General features: G+C 42.2%; 1 protein-coding gene across 1 annotated transcript in view; it reads left to right on the top strand.

The window, feature by feature from the left end:
- The window catches only part of cdk14 (cyclin dependent kinase 14), a 192,602-nt gene that overhangs the window by 6,952 nt on the left and 163,899 nt on the right, over positions 1–21,751 (top strand). Inside the window, exon 2 of the mRNA XM_069655617.1 lies at positions 2,147–2,178. Coding sequence (XP_069511718.1) covers positions 2,147–2,178 — 32 coding nt within the window. The remainder of the gene's footprint in view (positions 1–2,146; positions 2,179–21,751) is intronic.

Here is a 21,751-nt window from a genome sequence, read left to right as displayed (position 1 = left end):
ACCACAAATACAAGCTTGAAGTTTAATGTATAAAAAAATAGCAATTAAAATCAAGATTTGGTCAGAAATTTAGCAATTATTTGTTTCTTCTTTGTGTATATATAATAGTTACAATTTGAATGTTAAACAAATGCAAATACATTAAAAAAAAATAAAACCTTGCTAATATTTTTTAATATTCAAAAATATAAAGGTTTCTTTAATTACACAAATTGAACTTGACAGTGTAAAATGTCTCTTTAGCCTGGTGAGCGCTAACTCTGAACATGTCAGCCGTGCAGAAGCCTCTTTGTCTACCTACAGTCTAATCCATTGTATTGAGTGTGGATTTGCAGCTGTGATGATGCTGTCTGGAGTGTGTGGAAGTCTTTGGGGATCGTGTGTGTATGGACCCTCTGAGGAGAGGGAGGCAGCAGTTTAACGGCTCAGTGGCTGCACTGACAACGCTTCCAAACACTCTGACATAAAAAGGTAATTTCAGCAACGAGCGGCTCCCCGAGCACTCTGTCTTTTAGCCGTCTGCGCTGCCTCTCTCATCAGACAACATCATTATCATGAGGAGTTAATAAGTGAAAAACCGTCATGTGACTATTAATAATGATCTCCTTGAGCTGTGAGAGTCATTCAGAAATCAAAGCTGCAGAAACAAACAGTTTATTTCCTCCGCCTCATAAGTTTGAAGGATAATCAAATGCAAAACTGTCTGCTCCTGCAGTCACTGTGAGGAACACAGTGTATCGTCAGTGTGGAGGAAGATGGAACAAATGACTGAACAGCTTTTTATATAACTGTTCTTTGTGAAAGACTCATGACATACATTTTTTGCAATTCTGATTTCTATTTCTTTTGTCCCTGTAATTAAAAAAACACGCAACTTACTGATGAAACCCAAAGTGAGAGTGTGTTTGTGGTGCTGTTTAATGAGCGGTCATAAAACAACTGTATGTGAGTCTTAACCCTAACGGACATGACGCAGATCTTTGGAGAAGCTCAATTCAGAGGTGGACCGATTGATGTTTTATGGCTGATGAAGCTGTGCTTATAGGATGTTTATCAAACCACCATTACAGGCGGAACAATAGAGCCTGATGGATGTGCGGCTTCCAGAGGTCATGCCAGATACAAGTCAAGGAAGGGTCATTGTGTACCTGAGATAGTTTATATTTAAATGGCTGTTGACTGTGTATAAGACTCAACATTTTGAGTATACCATGATGCTCTCAGTGATAGCATGGCATTATTATTTGATGAGACTAACTGCAACATTAGAATCAGGCTAGGTGAGTGCTAGCCTTAGAAAACTTTGAACTCACAATTTGGGGGCCAATTTGGCTTCTTATATCTGCATGTGATTAACTCCTGAGAATAAATTGCTTTTTGTGTGTCAAAGGTGCACAATTTTACTGAGTCATTGTTGTTTAATTTATTTCTTTGTTCAGAAATCTTTTTGTTATTTACTACCTTTGTGATGTTCTACTTCCTGCCTCTGTGTGTTTTCCCACTTGATTAAGTGCCCCGCCCTTATTGTTTTCACCTGCTCCTTGATTGTCTCACCTGTGCCTAAACTCACATCCCCAGTGTATTGAGTCTCTGTGCCAGTTCATCTTTTGTCAAACCCTTCTTTAAGTCACCGTGTTTTCTCCTGTGGACTTAGTTAAGATTGATACAAGGACTCTCGTGGATTCTCCTCATGGCTCCTTGTGTTTCCTCTTTTTCGTTGGATTTTTTTTAGTCCTGCACTCTGTCCTTTTTGATTAATAAATATGTTTGATGTCTGCATCTGGGTCCTCTCCCTTTTTGTTAATACTCAAATGTGATAATACCCCCTAATAAAGCAAACATTTGTGCTTGGGCAGAACACTTTAGAGAACTTCCCATCCCTCTCACTGCAGCTGTCTGCCAACATCTAATGAAACTCCATAAGAAAAGAAGCAAAGTGAGTTATCACCAGAGCCAGTGAGCTCAGTTCAATCTAAAGCGAGACCTGCACAGCTTTAATGAGCTCAGAATGAATTCCTGAAAAATGTCAGCACAGTGACGAGGTTCTGTGCTGCGTCTCCACCGTTAGACTTTTTATTTTGTTCATTCTTCAAAAGATGTCAACACAGACACTGTCTGACTCTCTCTTTCTTTCTTCTCTCTGCAGCTTTCAAGAAAGAGGACAGCGGCTTTGACGAGGTAGGAAGGAAACAAAGTACATTTTAGGGAACTCGTGGCATCACTGGCCCACTTTCATGGCTGCACCACTGTGTTGTATGTTGGCTGTATTTCTCTCTAAAATTATTCATCAAGGTCTCGCTGGCCAGATGTTGTCAGGACTGCATTGCGGTTGATTTTTTTAGGGGTGGGGGGTTGGGGTGTGAATCCCGCTGTAACTCAGTGCATATGGTGTGTAATATATTCATGTGTGGAGCATGGTGGTTTCCCTCTCATCTTAGAGACATCCCTCAGGGTCACTCTCTGGCCTGCCGAATGAGACACCACTAATTACACCAATCACATTCTGTCTGGATGGGTATAGTAAGGGCGGCAGACCTGTTTCAGAGGTATCATACTGCTGTGAGATCTCCATTCTTCATACTAATAATCCTCTGACTTAGTGGACATGCATTGTTAAGAAAACATGTCAAACAACAGCTCACTTGACAGATGTTCATGTACACACGTTGGGCTAATAACCAAAACCAGAAGCAGTTGGAAATGTGGGCAGAATGATATTTTAGCAGATTCAATGACACAGTGCAGTATGATGCAGGGACGTGCCTCTTCCCTCCCCCAGTCTCAGTGTAAAATTCAAATGAAAGACATGAATGCTGTGTGTAAAGGTGCCAGGTGGAAGCATATTAGGAGCAGTTAAAAAGCTCTGCAATAATGTGTTTAAAGTGGGGAACAGGTTTACCATTCCAGCCAGTGCATCCAGTGTGAGGTGAGGTTCATTTACGATGGATGTACCAATGCTTTGTTGTTGCTAAGGAGTATGATAGAGTCTGTCCTCGTTTGGTAAATGACCACACAGCTTATTTGTGTTTACAGACTGCTACAAAAGTGTTATGCTTGTAATGTCAGCCCAACCTGTCACATAAGCAGCTTGGTCAGTGGCCTCAAACTTTGACGCTGTAGGGACCCCTCTAGTATCATTTCTGGACACTGTCGTCGTGCGTCTTGTTTCGATCATTGACTGTATACATATTGGACTTAGCCACCATGACGTCACCCATTGGTTTCTTGACTGCGTAAATAAAGCCTGGATATGGCTTTTTAAATGTATGATAAACACTGAACAGGCTAACAAGGCAGGTATGGTGAGCAAAGTAAAACTGTTACGTAGTGCCATAAATATATCGATACAGTATTCCAAGAATTGAATCACAGCTAGTAACTTTTATGTGAGTTACATAATGAACAGACACGCAAATGTACCTTTTTAAGCTAATCGGGTAGTTTTTATACTCAAACATAAACATGTTCTTTATTGTTGCAAAACTAAAAGTCATTAAATATCATTTGTATTTAAACCAGCTTTATTTTGGAAGTTTAACTGGATGTAGCCTTTTTACGATCACTAACTTCACCATCTGCACATGCAAAACAGTCCGTGAGAGAGGTCATATTTCTAAGCATAGGGGCCACTGAACGAGCTGCTGTGAGTTGTTGGGAGTAAAAACGTGTTGCCGGTGGAGGTGCTCAGTATCGGAGAGGAGGCTGCGATTTAAAGCTGCATTGATCCTTTTATGTGTGGTCAACATTTGACTCCACACATGTAAAATGTTGATAGCTGAAGTGTTTGCAAGCTCAAGCACACAGGGGAACTATAACTGTGTACAGTATGCGTCCACCTCGTATATGTCTATATTCACTTCAGCTCTGCTTTGGTGCCCACATTGTGTTCTCCCACTGGGTGCTTGCTTTGTCTGTCTATACCAGTATGCTTTTACTGAAGCTTTCGAGTGTGAGTCTCTTTGTGAAATCAAGAAATTATTAATGATCCTTTATCGAGAGGGCCAAGAAGCTGTTTATGGACAGACTAAACAAACATGGAAGTCTGTTTGTGTCGAATCATCCTTTATACAAACATCTTCATCTCATCATAAAACAGTTTTGAATACATCATGTAGATAATATTTAATGTTCCATGAACCCTGCATTGGTGGTATTTTGCAGCTCTGTATAACGTATTGATTCCTCACATACATCCTCTCTGTTTGCTGTTGTAGGCGGCTGCTTTATGAGGCGTTCAATAGGTCTGAAGATACTGGGATGTTATGTTTGTATTGACAGGGAAATCCTGCTCGGTTGCTCTTCTGAGTTGGAGTAAAAGTGGGCGTTCAGCAGTGGTCAAGCTGCAGCACACACTGCAGCGGGCTACTTAAAGCTGTGTGCTTCATGTAAGCATCAACAGTTTCTTCATGCTTAGAGAACCTTTGCAGTGTGTCTGTAAGAGGCGGTGCAGTGCTTAATGAATAAGTGATAAGACAGCAGGAGCCTTTGTGTTGATGTGGCAGACGTGTTGCTGCTGTGGTTGGTCGATTCCTTTATTTATTCTTTCTCATAGACCTGCTGTGATCCAGAACTGTTACACAGATCGGAGAGCTGTTTGAATTTGTCCTTTCCAATTAGCAGCAAGTGATGTATCAATCGCTGCACAACAACCTAAGTGATGCATTAATCTCTTTCACATGTGCTGGAACATTCTCACTGCAATTAATCTGTGCCTGTGTCTCTTGGAGAGGAGGAGGATGATCTCTGCTCTTAGTTATGCCTAAAAGCCTCTGGATCAGCTCGGTTATTTTTCCAACCAGGGTAACAGCCATCAATGAGCACACACAAGATCTATTTGAATGGTTGGAATGGTTTTGCTCCATCTGATTCCCCATATTTGCCATAACCAGAGGAGAAACTGTTCGCTCTGATAGTGCAGCCTCAGCTGGACTGTGGTGTTGTGGTGTAGAAGGGACATTGAGGAATGCTCCTCGGTAAGATTTTCCCACTGAGAGGTCTTTGGAGAGGACTTTATTTTTGTTGGTAACGGGTCATGATCGCTCCAATATCACAGACGTCACACGTATATTTGGCAGCAGGACTGTTTGTCATTTCCCTGAGATTATTTGGATAAGAAGATAAAGCCCGCTTTCTCGACGGGACGAGACTTTTGTGGAGAAACAACATGAAGCAGACCATTTCGAGAAGTCGGTGCCATGAGAATCAGCTCGGGTCATTTGCTATAAATGGACCTTGCTGGAAGGAAGAATGTAAAGAATCTCAGAGGGAAAGTACTCCTTCCTGTCTGGCAACATGAAGTCTGCAAGAAGCTGAATGATGGCCTGCAGACTCAGTCCGTGACTGTAGGGGAGTTCGGCTTAAAACAATGATTGTACACACTGAGAGCTTGTTTGCCTCTTGTGTCTTTTGGCTGATTTTCCATTTATCATAATAAAAAGGGAGATATGCCTACGGTTATAACACATAGCTTCTTGTAGCTCTTCTTTTAGAGGTATGATGACTCGACATAAATTAGTATGCAGGGAAATTGACAGTAACAAGGTTACATAGCAGAGAGCCAACTAGTCATCCAACCTCAATGCCACAATAGAGGCCTCTGTCATCAGAACAGCACTGTTCATCAGGGGATTTTACAGTGGTGTGAGGAACATGAGGAAACGCTTTCATGGTACAGGCTTGCAAGGTTTATTTAGACATCATGACATCATGCAAATATTTCTTACAGGATAGAGAAAAGAACACAAACGATGCTCTTAAAGCAAACATGTCAGACATATTGGAAATGCTGGCTCTCCTCAAGGAGTAACCTTGAGTTACCTTAAAGGCTGCAGATACCAGGCCTTTATATGAAGCATGCTTGAGATAGAGGTAGATTATTTTGGTCTTTAAAAACTATGATCCTCATTATTAACACAGTTATTGTAAATATACGTCATATATTATTAAGGATCCTGCAACTCCTTGTTTTCAGATCCATTCCTGTGTCCCTGCCTAAGTTACTGCAATATGCCTTGAAGACTCATTCGACACTTCCTGTATCTTTTTCAAGTTAATCTAAAATTTCCTCATTTTCTAACAAGGCTTTTATTGTGACTTAAATGTATAGTGAAATGTTCATTGTGCTTTAACGGGCACTGGAAGTTTAAAAGGTGTTTTTGTCACTAAATCGTTTCGACGCTGTGATGATGAAGCATTTTGTGTGAAAGCCCGATGACAGAGGCCTGTGGTACGACTGAGCTGTGATGTCCACTGAGTTTAAAACAGTGGCAACAAAAAACAGTTTCCTGACTACCAAAGGCCTCTTTTTTAGCTGACTATTGCTTTTTATAATTGTGTGTTGGCTTGTTTCGATTGCTGTTTAATGCAATTTTAACCTTTTCCTAATGCGTCTTCAATGTATCCGATGCATCTGTGTGAAGCACTGTGTGAACCTGCCCTGCCTTGCATCACTTTAGTTGTGCTATTATATTATCAATATATCAGTGGCATTAAATGCTCTAAAAATCACAGTAATATATTTCAGCTTTTATTTTCTTGACAAAATATCATCCAGTGAAAGTTTCTCTTGTGACAGACCAATGCAGGACCACTGGTGAAAGCAGTACAGCCACCTTTTTGTTCCTTTGCGAAAACTTAAATGACCTCAAACTCACGTTTATGAGCTGTAAGTGTTAACCACTGAGCTTTAGATGTTTAGTGCTAGCTTATTAGAGCTAGCAGTTTACCCCTACATTATGACTTTATGCGAAGCTAAGCAAATCACTTCCAAGCAAACAATCGTCTTCTTAAAGCTCCAACATGAGAGCGGCATTGTTCTTCTCATCCAGCTCTGGACAGAAAATGTTTTCAGTGTTAATGGAGTTTTATTTCAGGAGAAAGAGACATTCTGCCTCAAATCTCTGACCAAGGAAGGAAAAGTCTGCTCTCATGTGAGATGTCGAATGAAACACATTTTGGAAAGACATTTACCTTAGGCCGGAGATATACCTGCTTTTAACTATGCGATCGCGTGTGCATGATGGCTGCCCTGCGTGCCCTGCGTCTGTTTGCAGTTTCGGCTTTGCAGTGTAGAGGCAGCGGGGGCGGAGCCAACGGGGTGTTCTGTCCACCAGTCATCAGTCACCTGAGCTGGCTACAGGAACCCTGACCTGGCTGAGTCTCAATCTGTGTTAAAAGTGCTGCCCTCAACAATAAGAGTCTGTGGTAGGCTTTGATTAGTGATTAGTCTCTCTGTGTGTCTGCATCTGTGTGTGATTCTATTATCATGAAGCAATTTGGACCAGAAAGTGTCCATAAAATGTAACTTAAGCAAACTGTCAGGCTTTGTTCAAGCTTTGTGATCCACTGACAGTAGTGGTGATTGCCACTGAGGTAATGCTTTTCTCATGGGTCTTTGTTCTCTCTGGCTCTTTGTCTCACTTGATTTTGTCTTTGTCACACCCAAACTTCATTATCTTTTCTCAGTCCAACTGGAGCTGAGATAATTCCATGTGTTTGGTGTCAGGTTCAAACATTAATGCAAACAATGTGTTTCTTAATTACTGGCACCCTTGGAGAATCCATTAAAGGCAAAACGTTGTCATTAGCTGCAGTGAATGTAAATCATTTCACGTTTTTCATCACTTTTTAAAACATTTTTCAAGGGGAACAAATCGATGCTTCTGAGTCGTGATTCTTGCTGCTCTCGTGTTTTTGTCCCGGTATGAGCCTGGAATTATAATGCTTCATCTGCATTCATAGTAGGATCAAGGTAAACCCAAATGAATTCAACCTTGTTCATTTCCTGTTTTAGCACCGTGAATTAGTATGACCAAAACAGATGAATGTAATTTAACGTCTCATTTATACAACTGCATCAGCAATACGCAGTGTCCTTGCTGACTGTTCGGACAGTTTGCCTTCATGTGAACGTGGAATTTGTTTCCTCTTTGTATTTCAGAAGTTTTAAAATGTGTTGTCAATGATCTGTTTGTCTGTTTGTTTGGACATAGTAACGGTTTTTAGCAGAGACTGGAGGAAAGCACAGAGACTGCTTCCATCTGCTTTCTCTGTTCGGCCAACAAATGCTGAGTGATGGACACCCAGTTCACTACATCAAAGAATGATATCCTTTCATGAGACTTAAAGCTATAATAAGTAGGGTTTTCCTAGAAAAATAAAATATAATATAATAAAAATCATCAGGCCTCTATACATGTGTGTTGGTGAGTGTGTGTGCAGACCCTTGTGAGACCCTTCCCTCTGCATCTGTTCTGTTGTTTTGCTTTGCACGGGACGTTTTCAGGAGGGGTGCTGTCGTGGTTCCCTGAGCCAATCACAGCATATAGGTGAGTGTGGGCGTGGTTCAAATTAGCAACTGGGCCCCATTCAGAATTCAGAACCGGCGAACAATGCGAAAGAGCGATGCAGAGTTGGCCTTCTTTCTGTTGGACAGGTAGGTGCCTCAAACCGGGTAGGACAAGCTAGCCGGCGGTTAGCATGCTAGCGCAAAGGTTACTGTGATGCTGTCGGTGTTAGCTCAGCGAGGTGGGTGTGTTCTTGCACGAGAGTGAGCTTCTGGTGATGAGGGGCCCAGGAGGAGAGGCCCAGTTGTTGACAAAATGCAAGGAAAAATCCTTCTTATGAAACCTGTAATGGACAATTATTCAACTGAAAATCCTCAAGATTTAAATTAGAACACAATCCCAACCTTTCACTGGGATTAGATTGCTGCATTGTCTTTGGCATTAGTTCAGTATTTTGCCATATTACCTTCAAGTAAATCCAGAAAGACGTGGCTGCTGCTGTTCCGGACCAAGTTCACAGTTACTTCTCTAAATTTTCATCTCGTCTTTACCTAAGGGGTTCATTCATCTGGGAAAACACTCGGTCGTTGAAAGAAACCTTTTCAACTTTCTGAACACTATCTGCTGACTCCCTTGAAGAACATGTGCTTTGCTGTGTCTGCAGTACAAGCTTGTAGTTTTCTTCTCGCACACAGAAGAGACTCACTTCCCATAGAAGGAAAAAAATACATGCTAGACTACATACTATCCATACAATACCTGCAAGGCCACCTTCCTTAAAGTGGCAGACTATGCCGCGTTAACAAAAAGAATAAGTTTTTTTTTTTTTTATCTCTGTGTGACTTAATGACCAATGAAAACTCGGCCGGCTGTGACTCACTAATTGAACACTTGTTCCACTTTAAGGGGGCCATAGCTGTTGTATTTCATACCCCTCGACAGTATGCTCTGAATTTTATTCTCTAAAATTATCTGCAAAGTACCTCCAACAAAGAAACACAAGATCTATTGGATAAGCAGCTTGAGACATTTGACTATGCAGGTCTTGTTTTGGTGGGCAAAAAAAGAAGCTGAAGAAGGATCAGAGTGGACAAAATGGCTGACATGATTGTTGATGGGTTTTCCCTCCCTGAAGCAGCCTCGCAGGCTGACTGACAATTTTCATCCCAATTAGCAAACATCTCTATCCGACCGTTCAGCCCTGATGAGTTTGGAAATGCCGTCAGCGTTTGCTCTGTTTTCAGTGAGAGGAATGCTCGTGCAGATTTTCCTTCCTTGTATATTGTCGTGGATGTCTCTGTGGTTTACAACATCACTCCTTTTCTTGGAAGGTCAGAAACATGACTGGCTGTTAACTGAAACACTTCCCAATAGAAAATTAGCATGCATAGAGGGCAGAACAGCAAAGGCACAGTCCCTCTCAATTGATTTTTTCTGGTTGAAGTTCAATTACCAATGCTCATTTTGACAGCTTTGAAATTCCAATCAATGGGGCTCGTTTATAACGTTCCCTGGAACGACAAAGAGAGGCTGTTGATTAAAGCGCTCTTTGGCTTTTAAGTCCCGACATGGTTGTGGATGTAAACCTTGACATTAACTCAGTGAATGAGGTGTTGAGCCAGAGGACATGCGAGGTGACCGGGCAGGAGGAGGAAAAGCATTAGGACCTATCAACCGGTAAATCAGCAGAGATAAAAGACCCCTGATGAAAGAATGAGATGGGTCAAGGTGGGTTGGAGGCGATTCAACCTGCAACATGCGGCACATTGTTGTGTTGATTAGAGTCTTCCCTCTTCTTTCTACTCTGGACACTATCAGAACCTCAGCTTATGTCATTTACACATCCTACAGAAAAGAGTCGGGGTCAGAGGTCTCGTAGAATCATGATAAGATATCAGATTCAGGAACAGCATTATAAGAAAGAAAAGGACATTGAGAGAAAAAAAGTCATTCAAGGTTAAAGGTTGTTGCTGTTGGTTTTTCTGTTTCTCACCAGGCCTTGCATTCATTCAGCTGGGGGAGGTGTTTTTCAGAAGCATTTTGTCATACTTGTTGAAATTATTGTTGCATCCTGACAGCAATCAGCCTGTCCAATGCTCTGACAAAAAACAACAACTCTGGTATCTGTGGCTGTCACAGGCCTGTAATAAATCATCCAAACATCTCATTGCATGTGAGCGGAGTTCTGCTAGTTAAAGCTAGCATGCTTTTTGCATAAGATGTATGCATGCACAATGTTTATTTCCTGGAAATCCTCAAAAAAGGTTGATGACACAATCGTCCCTGGAGGACATACACTCATTTTGCATACAATGAAACACTGTGTCCCTCCACTCTTACACTTGCTAGCTAGTAACTGCTCAATGACAGTTATGGTTCGTCTCTGTGTTAGGGTTTAAATGTTCTGACTTTTAAAGCTACTGGCTACTGTAAACAGCAATCAATAATAGGAATTGGTCTTGAATTTTGAATATTCGAATAGTCATTCAATTATAAAGAATCGAAAAGTTCATGTGACTATTTTTTCATATTACAAATGTTTATTTTCCATTGTTTTTACCGGCGCCTGGTTGTGATGCGATACTACTGCCAGGCGGTGGCTGTGGTCCATCCGAGCGCTGCTTCCTAACTGCCATTAGCCCAAATACCAAGAGAAGAAGAAGAAAGCATTGGTGCCGTGGTGCCGGTAGAACGGCTGTTGCGCTGTGAAATTTGGAACCGGAGAGCAGCCATCAAAGAGTTCTGTGTGGACTTCCTCATTTTTGTTGATTTAAAGGTAAAAGTATCATATTATATGTCTGTAACTATGCACACGATGATGATTCTCACCCTAAGAGAAATGATCATGTCTGTGTATTTCCCAGTGAATATCAAAGTCTTTGTCCTTGAAATGCCCATCCCCAATCAATAATCATGTCAGGTCCCTTCTAGGGCTGAACGCTTTTGAATGAGGATTATAACATGATAACTTTTACATCATTATTCTTATTTTCATTGAAAAAATACTGAAATGATGATGGTGTGATTTTTGTGTGATCTGTACCAAACAAAGATACTTCGGTCTGTGATGTGTAGGCCAGAACATCTCTGCAGCACAATATTTAAATGAAAATGGTGTTTTGATACATTTTTTACCTTTTTTTTTTGTTTAATATTTTTATTCGGAAAACATTATCAGTTCACCAATAAGAGTCACAGTCAGGAACATAAATGTCTAATAACTGTATAATTATAATTCTGTGCATTTCAGTAGTGGTAGAGTCGGTCGTCTTTCAATCAGAAGGTCGGAGGTTCGATCCCCAGCTCCCTCAGGCTACATGTCACTGAACCCCAAATTGCTCCCGGTGGCATAGCCAAGGGGTATGAATGTGATGACTGATCGACAGCCTCTGCCATCAGTGTGTAAATGTGTGTGTGAATGGGTGAATGTGACATGTAGTGTAAAAGCAGCTTTGAGTGGTCGCAAAGACTAGAAAAGCGCTATATAAGTACAGTCCATTTACCATTTAAAGACAAAAACAAAAAACTGATAGACCACAAATATTGCGCCTCCTTTGATTGGACATTGCAGGAGGCCGTGTTGCGATGTTGATAAAATTTCAACTAATGGTTCAGGCCTAGTCCCTTCCTATCTCACTGCTTTTAAAGAAAAGAAACAGTCTGATGGCACTCTACTCACCATTTCATTAAGATGAGGAATTAAATGTCTTCAATGGTTTCAGTCAAAAAATAAAGCAAGGTACTGTTTGTACTCTCAGTGACTAAAAGAACAGGGCTCAGGCACAGGCTCACTGTTTAACCAAAGTCCTTGGATGCGATCGCATTGTGTGGGACTTCTCATGACTGCAGTGTTCATCACCACTAGCACCAGAAATATCACACCTTGTATCTTCTGAAGGACCGGCAGCCTCTGCAAAGTCTGGGATTGTGGACACAATACATATCAGATAGCTATTGTTAGACACTCATTGTCACTGTCATATCTCAGAGACAACATTTCCAGCCGCTGGACGACGTCAGCCTGCTAACCAGCAGACAAGAACAAGCCCATACATCACACTATAGGAGGACTGAGCCTCGGCAGAGAGCCCTTGATGTCTCTTTCATTTTATAGTTGTTCATTTTCTCCTTTTTTTCCTCCTGGGATGTGCGATTGTGTGAGGTCACACTCTGACTAGCATATTGAGTACTGCTCTCTGAGTAGCCTGGAAGTAATCACAGCTGGGAATTCACACATTCACTCACACTGTGCTTCTAATATAAGCCTCTTTACACACGATCAGTCACTTTCATTTTAAAAAATGTCAGCTGTAGTAGAAAAGAGATGCTTACGTGTTGAGTCAGAATGAGATTAATCTTGACTTGGTCAGAAGAAGGAAATGTTCACCTGAGTCTAATTTTGAAGCTTATTACACTCGTGAAATTTGAGGCATCTTTTTCAGACTTGCCTCTTTTGCTGGTTTACTGCTGCCTGAGCTGCATGCTTGATCCTGTGCCAGCTTCTATAGCGCTCAGCTGATGCCTGGCTCTCCCCCATCCGGCCTATAGAGAGACAATCAGTGTCTGATTGATCGTAGCAGCATTACTGTACAGCAGAATTTATCATCCATCAGGCCTGAGGGAGCTCTGTGCTGTCAGCAGCAACCTCCGACTCGTGCGCTTGCTCGGAGGTAGTGATCACCTGAATATAGCTCAGTGCTAAATGTGTAATGGAGTACAGTCAGTGTGTAGGATATGTGATCACGCATCACATTTACACCTTTGAAATGAATTCCAAGTATTGCAGTGCATGTCTTGTGGGAGGCAGCAGTGAGCGTGCATACACATACATGTTCTTAATATAACATGCTGTTATGTTGTTGCAGTAAACTGTGCAGGAGCACCCATGGGTGCTAGTATCTGAAGAAGGCAGGGAGGCAGCATCACTGTGTGGGTTGCATGTTCTTGTTACTAAGTGTTAGCAGCAGGGTTCAACTGGCTTGTTGTTTTGGTGGTTCTGCTCTAAATCTGCAGACTTCAGCATTATTTGAGACAATGTTTTTAATGTGGACATTTTTATTCTTCCTTCGATAGTTTTTATGCTTCCTGCAAACAAGACTTTGAGAGTGCCTTAATGAACGTGCTTTTGTAACAAGTGGAGAATGGTACGGTGGCCCTGAGAGCTCAATGCACTGCAACTTATGAAAACACATCTAAATAGACAGATAACAAGCAGATTATGAAAACGCATTCAGAGATTTGACAGATTGGCATTTGCATATTTGCATTTATAAAAAAGTACTGTTAATTGAGAGAAAATAACCACAGATGACAATCTTTCTCTGACTGTGAGAACATGTAATGTCTCCCCCATGCATATCTCTTAGTCTCGTGTGGTTTTGTTCTCGCACAAGTTGAAATCCAGTTTGATTAATCAAAACCATGAGCCAGATGTTCAGACTGAAAATCAGAAAAAGCTGTCCTTAAAATTGTTAACACTGCGTTGACTGCTGTGTGTTTGTCATGTTAAATAAAAAGTACATGATGTAACGTCTTTCAATTCTTATTGTAAACATTAAAAATGTTGATAATGCACCAGGTTAGGGGGGTGCGCGGCAAGGCTCAATAAAAACAATGCACGCAGTCCTGCACTGTTAGCAAAGCATAGCCAATTTTATAAAAGGACTGCCAGGTAAACGTAAGGCTGACGATGATTCTATGTATCACAGCTACTAGATCTCTCCCTCGGCTTCACCTGTACAACGGCGAGTAATCAAGAGACCACAGTCATGTGTGCCTCAAAGTAGCTTTACACATTACGCAGTTAACGTTACGTTTATGTGGCCACAGCGTTAACGAGCACCGCTGTGTGGTGCCGCTGATAACGGGAATACAATACGCCACCTCGCGTAACTGAAAGCCTCTATCATCCAGCCAACATTGCGTGTGACAGTAGCAGCAGCGTCAGGTGCTTGTTTACAGTTTACAGGCAGGTGACACACAGACTGCTGCACAGCGGTCAGGTCTCTGCTAAGAGCTGCACTAACATGATATCAGACAGACTTTTCCTGTAGATAACTTGTGAAAAAACAGAAAATGGCGAGTTCTCCTTTTGCACCAAGCAGCAATAAAGTTGCAGCTTTACATGTTGAGTCCATTTGTCTTACTATCGCACATCCTGCAATGTGACTGTTGCACATGCGCACATCGGTATTGTGATTGTTGAATGATTTATGGTTCAACTGTCGTACCAAACCGAGTGGCTTTACTAAAGTTGCATCTGTGCCATCAAATGCTCAACTGGCCTCTGACAAAGCAGCTCACAGAGATGCTCCATGTAAAAAGCTGCACACTACAGCTGAGGAATGAATACGACCCTCAGATATTGAGGTTTCACCGGTGATTGATGAAGAAACAGTCAGCAAACTTAAGTTTATCCCTCTGTCAACAATACCATTGTGAGGTGCATTTATGACATGTTAAAAGATATTGAGGAGCAGCATGTGTCTGACAGCGTGTGTCAGTGTAAGTGGATGTATGTTTATGTGTTGATGAGCATGGTGAGGAGTAGGGGGGGGCTTGAAAATATTTCCATCCACCAAAAGGGGGCCCTGCAGAAAAAAAAAACACTGCCCTAAACAAATCGATATCAATATCACTAAATGGAATAACTAACAAACCATGGTCACATGTAAAGCTGGGAGCTGTTAAATAATGATGATGAGATTGTATAGGGCTCTGTAGACGATGACTGTCATCCATCAGCATGTACAAAGGCATCCCCAGTCGGCCCTACCGTAGTCCAAAATCACACCTGCATTAAACCCAGTGGCTCGTTTACACTAGATTAGATTTTGAAGGCCTCAATACCAAACACAACCTGGACATCAGTTTATATGACAACAGCTGCTTGACTTTGAGTGATGAGATTTTCAGGCCATAGATATTTGAAATGCCAAGAAAGACATGAGTATCATTGGGATTTTGTCTGTTAAATTGCTCTGTTGTTGTTGCTTTGGGGTAAATCAATGCCTCTTGTGATGGATTAGAGAATAGAGATGACAGCAAATGATGGGAGAGAGTTGTGGAACGACATGTGATAAAGCTCTCTGGTATGATATGAACCATGATGCCCGAAAGTTGGATTATGTTTGACATCCCTTAAACATGTTTCTGTTGATATAAGCGATGCACCCTAACCCCAGTCTGATACCGCTGCTCTCTTTTAGCCACTTTAAAGTCAGAAGAGAAGAATAAACTGTGACCCACTAGCTGATACTAAATCTAATAAGCTCAGTATTGATTAGGCGAATGTAATCTCCACTATATGTAGCTGGTCCAGAGTTGGACCACACTGGATGAAACCAGACTAACCCGATCCCACAACAGGGCGGGATCAGTGTTTTATCTCTGTGTTTGAAATCACTTCAAGATGTCCTCCTCTTTCTTGTTTGACCTCTGAGCTCTTTTTTCTTGCTTTCTCCTCTCCTTTCTGAAGATATTGATAGATGCCCTTGAACGCGCCTCTCTCCTGGTGGCTGTATGTGTGTGTGTGTGTGTTTAGGGGCACACGCATGCTGCAGCCAAAGGGACATCACTCCACATCCCTCTTTGTGGCTGAGCACGCCAGGGTGGAGAGGAAAATAGAGCCAAGATTACTCATTTGTTCTTGTGTGGACAGTGTGTGTGGGGGGGTTTGTTAGTGTGTGTTGGTGGATGTGGGCTCTTGTATTTGTTTACTTGCAGGGATGTTTGTCCAATGTCCAGCCCATGAAGAGCTACCTCCACATCGACATGAGGACATATTGTTACCCTGAATTAGGTTTAAGTTTTGGTAAATGTTCAGTTCATAAAGCCCCAATTTAGGCTGCAAGCTAAGGGCTAACTTGTCTGCAAGACGCTGACTCAAACATGCTCCGATTCCCCAGAGGTGCTGTGGGACATTTCATCATTCTCTCTGATGTAGTCGGATCTTCAGTACTCTGTTTCAAAGGTCCAATGTGACTTTATGGATCAACCCAAATTATGATCTGTTCCTAAGCCTTACTAATGTTGGTGTCTAAACCTAACAAACTGTGACTGTTTCAAAATGTTAACTCATCAACGGTAGAAAAGAAGTAGGATTAGCCACAATGATGTCAACCCCCCCTTTTGAAGCCTTGAGTTTGGCATTTTTGTACTCCCAGCTGTTTATGTTTTGGTACCAGAAACTATGCCTCCTTTGCTTCCTAGGTTTTGGAAACTTTTATGGTTGGCATTGAAGTATCACAGTCAACATGGATGTTTGGTTTCGCAGAAGACTCCCTCAGCGCTCTGCTGAGCGTTTGAACTTTTGGTTTTCTTCGCTAAAAACAGCACAACACTACTAGCCAATCATTGCACAGTAGGGCAGGATTATGCAAGCTCTTTTGGGAAATAAAATAGCGCCCTTAGTGGTGGAATCAAAACAGACACGGTGGGAAACCTTGCTTTTGGTTCTTGGGACTGCCCAATGGCAACATTGAGCCTCATAGAGGAGTACGTTTTGGCACTTGCTAACATGATTGCCATGTGTACAGTAAGGGATGGGGGTTGCTGCTACTTTGTCCAATCTCAACTGAGCTTCTGTCCCTTTAACCTCATTTATATTTCCTGATTCTAGTAGCTAAGAAGTGGGGACCAGAGCTCGGAAACGTCCATCACTGACTTTTTTACATCTTACAGCAAAGGCCGGGAACGTCGTGGTGGTAGATTAAGATTAGAGACTGAAATAATAAATGATCATACTTAATGAAAGTCAAAAATAGATGTATGTGATGATCCGCTGTCCTATTCCATGAGCCTAATTTTAGCATATAGCCTTTTAGCTGTGGTGAACTCATTAACTCTGAGTGGTGTGCAATGTGTTTGCCTCCATATAACTCCCCCTGTAGCAGCTAATCCTGACTGACTGATTGTCTCAGTTCACGTTGTCGCCAGCGGCCATGTTTATTTGGCTCTGTCAGTCTGCTCCGGGACAGCTGCTGGCTAATCTGCGAGCGTTAGTGTTAGCGAGCGCTCGGGTCAGAAATTCTCCCAATCTGAGGATGATGGCTGAGCTGAAAGCGAGCTGAAAGCGAGCTGAAAGCGAGCTGAAAGACCGTTAACCCCCCGTGTGCTCACTCAGCTCTCACTTCCCTCCACATTGAAGAGTAATTTAATTTTACTCGGTATAACTTTCCCTTACCCCCTGTCCGAGGATTAGCGCTATCTGTGTGAATTAGCGAGGCTTCTACTGCCATCACTCACACCAGCCTCAGGGTACAGAGGAGGTAATTCTGGGAGATGTAGTATTAAACATATTTATAGATGAGTTTCCTCAGCCATCATGGTCAGCAGGAGGCCCCAAGTGTTAGCCCAGGGCAGAGATAGCATCTCATTATAAATTTGGGATGGTCTAATCACATCTTTAATTAACCCTCTGCTAATCGGCCCTCAAGGAAACTTAATGGATTAAATATTGCTGATGTATTAATATGCAAATTGAGATGAGGAACTGGCCTGGTGGGCCTCTGTCGCGAAGCCTGCCGCGATGATGGTGTTGAATGTGATGTCACATCCATCATGCTGAAGGCTGGAGAGATCCCCCATATGCTCCCTGATCCTGTGTTGTCGGTGTGTGCGGGCAGGAAATGGGCCCTGACTGTGCACCAGGAGAAGTGATGGAGGAAGGTGATTCCAGGAAATGGGACATAAGAAGGCTAATGGAAGGGGTTATAACTGTGAATCAGCCTGACGGTTATGTTGTGGGTTTAGTGGGTTAGCTAGGCAGTCATGCAGAGTGTTCATTAACCTTGCAGATTTTAGGAAAAGTATGCACCCCTGCTGGCCTTTCGAGGGTGCAACGTCCATTACAGTCAACAAAAAGGATTGTGTGATGGTTTTTGTAATTGTACAGGTCGAAAATAACCCGGGGAATTCTTTCCAAGGTTCAATGAGAGCAGATATTTTCTGAAGAAATATGTATCAGACCTGTTTTTAAGATATTACAGACCCTGAACGTTGAGGTCAGAGAGGCAAGAGAGAGTTTATTTTATGGAACCGGCAAACATGTTAATTAATAGGAGCGGGAATCACCAGATCCTGGACAATAAGATATTATCATCACATTTTAGTCACAATATGATTAACAGTTTCAAAGATGCTGAGTATTATGCTAATAATATTGCAGAAATTGCTTTTCATAACAGGTTGGCAAAATGGGATTGTCAATATGATAGACTGACCAACATTTTCATAATAGTATTTAATGCAGCACACGCCTAAAAACTGAAACTTTATTAGAGCCAACTTTGTCAAACTCAACTGAATGCAAATGTGTACAAAGGTACGATAGGTATTTTGGACAAATACATCCATCCATCCATTATCTACACCGCTTATGTTCAGGGTCGCAGGGGCTGGAGCCTATCCCTGCTGTCATTGGGTGAGAGGCGGGACTGGACTCAACGCTGTGATCGGCATTGATGGGATCACAGAACCCGTGGTTGACACGCTAATCTCCGCCCCCTTTACGGCGCAATGCTAGGACGCGCAAAGCTACAAATTCCTCCTGTCTTCGTCTGAGCAGCGCTCAAACATCGTTCCAAATTTGTCAGCCCTGAGTTTGATAAATACACTGAATGAGTAATAGATACAATAAAGACCTAACCACTGTAACATCTTTACTGGCCTCCATGCTGCTTACCAAAGAGTACAATGTAAGTTCTTTGTGACTACTGTTGTTTACTAACCTGTTTCCGGCGTGTTTGTGAGGTCAGACGGTGACGCAGCAGAAAAGAGACCGACAGGAGTATACTCTACTGACAATGGGAAGAGAGACAATCTGCATCTATAAGTGGGTCTTCCCAGGTCTGAAAAACCCACATCAATATTGGTGGCAATGGGGTATTAGAGACAGACAACCTTTCACGCTCACACTCACACCTACGGGCAATTTAGAGTCACCACTGAACTTAACAAGCATGTGAAGCTGGAGTACCTGAAGGGAACCCACGCATGCACGGGGAGGACATGCAAACTCCACACAGAAAGCCTACATCGTCTGAACCGAGGTTCAAACCAGGAACCTTCTAGCTGTGAAGCAACAGTGCTAACCACTGCACCGCCGTGCAGCCCCTTGGAAAATGCAACAGAATCAGTATGTAGCCCCTTTTTATAAGTGGATTACTGTCAGTATTAAACAAGACACACTACATTCATTATAGTAATATTATCTTGATAAATTGCCTAATGGATAATAATTGGCGTCCAACAATACAAGAACATACAACATACCTAATTATCCATCTTAATATGGAGTATGTTTGTTTGTTAGTGTTTCAAATGTCTGTTTTTATTTTACTTTCAGTCACTTATGTTGTTTTTACCTGTCTCTCTAAGAGTCCGCCGCATGTAATACACTAAACAGCGTATCACACACAATGATAAACAGGCCCAGGACCCGCTGTAATAGAATGGGCCAGTCAGATCGACCATAATAAATCCCTGGTCAGGTCCTGGCTCCTGTAGTCTGGGTAGACCTCTGAAGACCTTTACTTTGAAGATAAAATGTAAAAGTTGTGCACCATGGTACAAAAAAAAGAACAAAGTCTGATAAAGTGACAGAATTTACCCTCCGTAAACCTTCATCGCTGGGCAGAAATCCGTCTTTGTGTTTTTCCATCACTGCTTGTCTACTCGCACTCAGGCAAAAGAATTGATGTCGGCCTCAAATGTCAAGGTAAATATTTCCTCTAATGAATGGCCTGTGTGTGGGAGGAGAGAGGAGAAATAAAATCATGCTTTCTGACCTTTGGAGCAAAATAAATACCAGCTCTGCTCCTTGACAGAATATTGTTGTTTCCCCGTCTAAATCTGGATGCTGGCTGCACCACAGCCATTAGAAGAAGGGGTCACGGTGTGGTCACGGTGTGTATGCTGGCTGTTTGTGAGGCTCTCTACCTGTGCGTGTGTTTGTGAAAGCTTGGCGATGTGCGAGTGTGCTTATGCTCCAGCATTTCACCCCCATCTTTAGACCGAGGAGGCCCTTAGAGAGAGCATGACATTTTTAGGAGGCCGGGAATGGAAGACGGACATGGGAGCGTTTTATGGTGGTGGATTACAGTCTGTGGCTGAAGGTTAGACTGATGCATCACTCTGCTCAAGAATTCGGCCTTATCGTACGAAGGGGAGGCTATTCATTTCAGATTCTGAAGGGAGATGATGCAAGTTAAATTTATCAGTCCCTCCAGGATTTTGCGGGAATTTTCTGTGATTGTTGATTTCACAGCAAATCAAGTTGCAATGCTTTTCTTCTGACACCCCTTCCGATTGATTTGTGTCAAGATGCCTAAAACATAAATAGCCATGAAATTTCACACATCGCGTGCACATTCAATGCTGTCCATTTGTGCAAAGGAGAATCTACATGTTATTTATGGCAATTACACAGCGGTATGAAACAACTGATAAGAGGCCGGGAGATTTCTATCTCACTGTACACTCTTTGAGATCAGCGGTGACACACATCAGTAACAAAGCCTCTGGATGGTAGAAAGTTAGTAAATGATCACAAGAAGACATTGCGTATTGGTTTTGCTGTTATGGATTTACAGTCTCCATAAAGACACTGTTGGAGGTCAGATTAGGTAGCTCATGAGAGGTGGTCAGACCGGAGCCCCGGTTAGAACAGAGCAAGGTGTCTGCTTTACTGCAAAACAAAGCACATCTCTCGCATGCAGCGTTCCAAACAGTAAAAGATGACCTCAGATGTTTATACAACTTTACAGACCTCAGGGGATTCATATTTTGAACGTCAGAGAAGGAGGTTTGATGACGTAAATGACTTAATGTGCGCAGGGAAATAGAATGATAGGGCTTCCCCATGAGAGTCTGTTGTCATCAAGCATTACTTTTTGTTGGAAAAAGTACAATAATTCACAAACATCCCAAGTAATCGCCTCGTAGATGCACAAGGAACCCTTCATCGCCTTGAGCTGCATCGAGCTTTCATTAAACCCAAATGTAAACCAATTTTTGGCCATATTAGGCGCACAGAGAAACTGCTCCATCTGCCCAACATGTCAGGAGTTGGATGATGTAGTAGAATGGTGGATATAGTCTGTTTGGGGCTGAGGTCAGAGGTGATAGATAAAACAATGCAGGAGTTTCTGCAGGAGACCTGGGTTTTTCTTTCCCTACAATATTCCCTTGTGGCAAACAAGTGAAATAACATTTACCCTGACCTGGCAAGTACACTTTTTCATACTTAACCTAGGCCTCCATCTTTGCTAACCTTAACCAAAGTGTAGAATAAACTTTTAAAATCAAAAGTTTGAACTGGAAACCTTTGACTTGAATGTTTCAAACTCATTCAAACAGCAGTATGAGATTGTGATGTAACCAATGAAATGTGACCTCAAAGCTCAGGCAGATGAACGTGTGAGTGAGGAGCGGTGTAAACATGGAGACTCCTGGAGGTGGCAGGC

This window comes from Semicossyphus pulcher, unplaced genomic scaffold (assembly GCF_022749685.1).
Source record: "Semicossyphus pulcher isolate SPU_LCO1_2020_fin unplaced genomic scaffold, fSemPul1.0.p SCAF_9, whole genome shotgun sequence".
Classification (NCBI taxonomy): Eukaryota; Metazoa; Chordata; class Actinopteri; order Labriformes; family Labridae; genus Semicossyphus; species Semicossyphus pulcher.
This window is presented reverse-complemented; position numbering and strand designations above follow the sequence as displayed.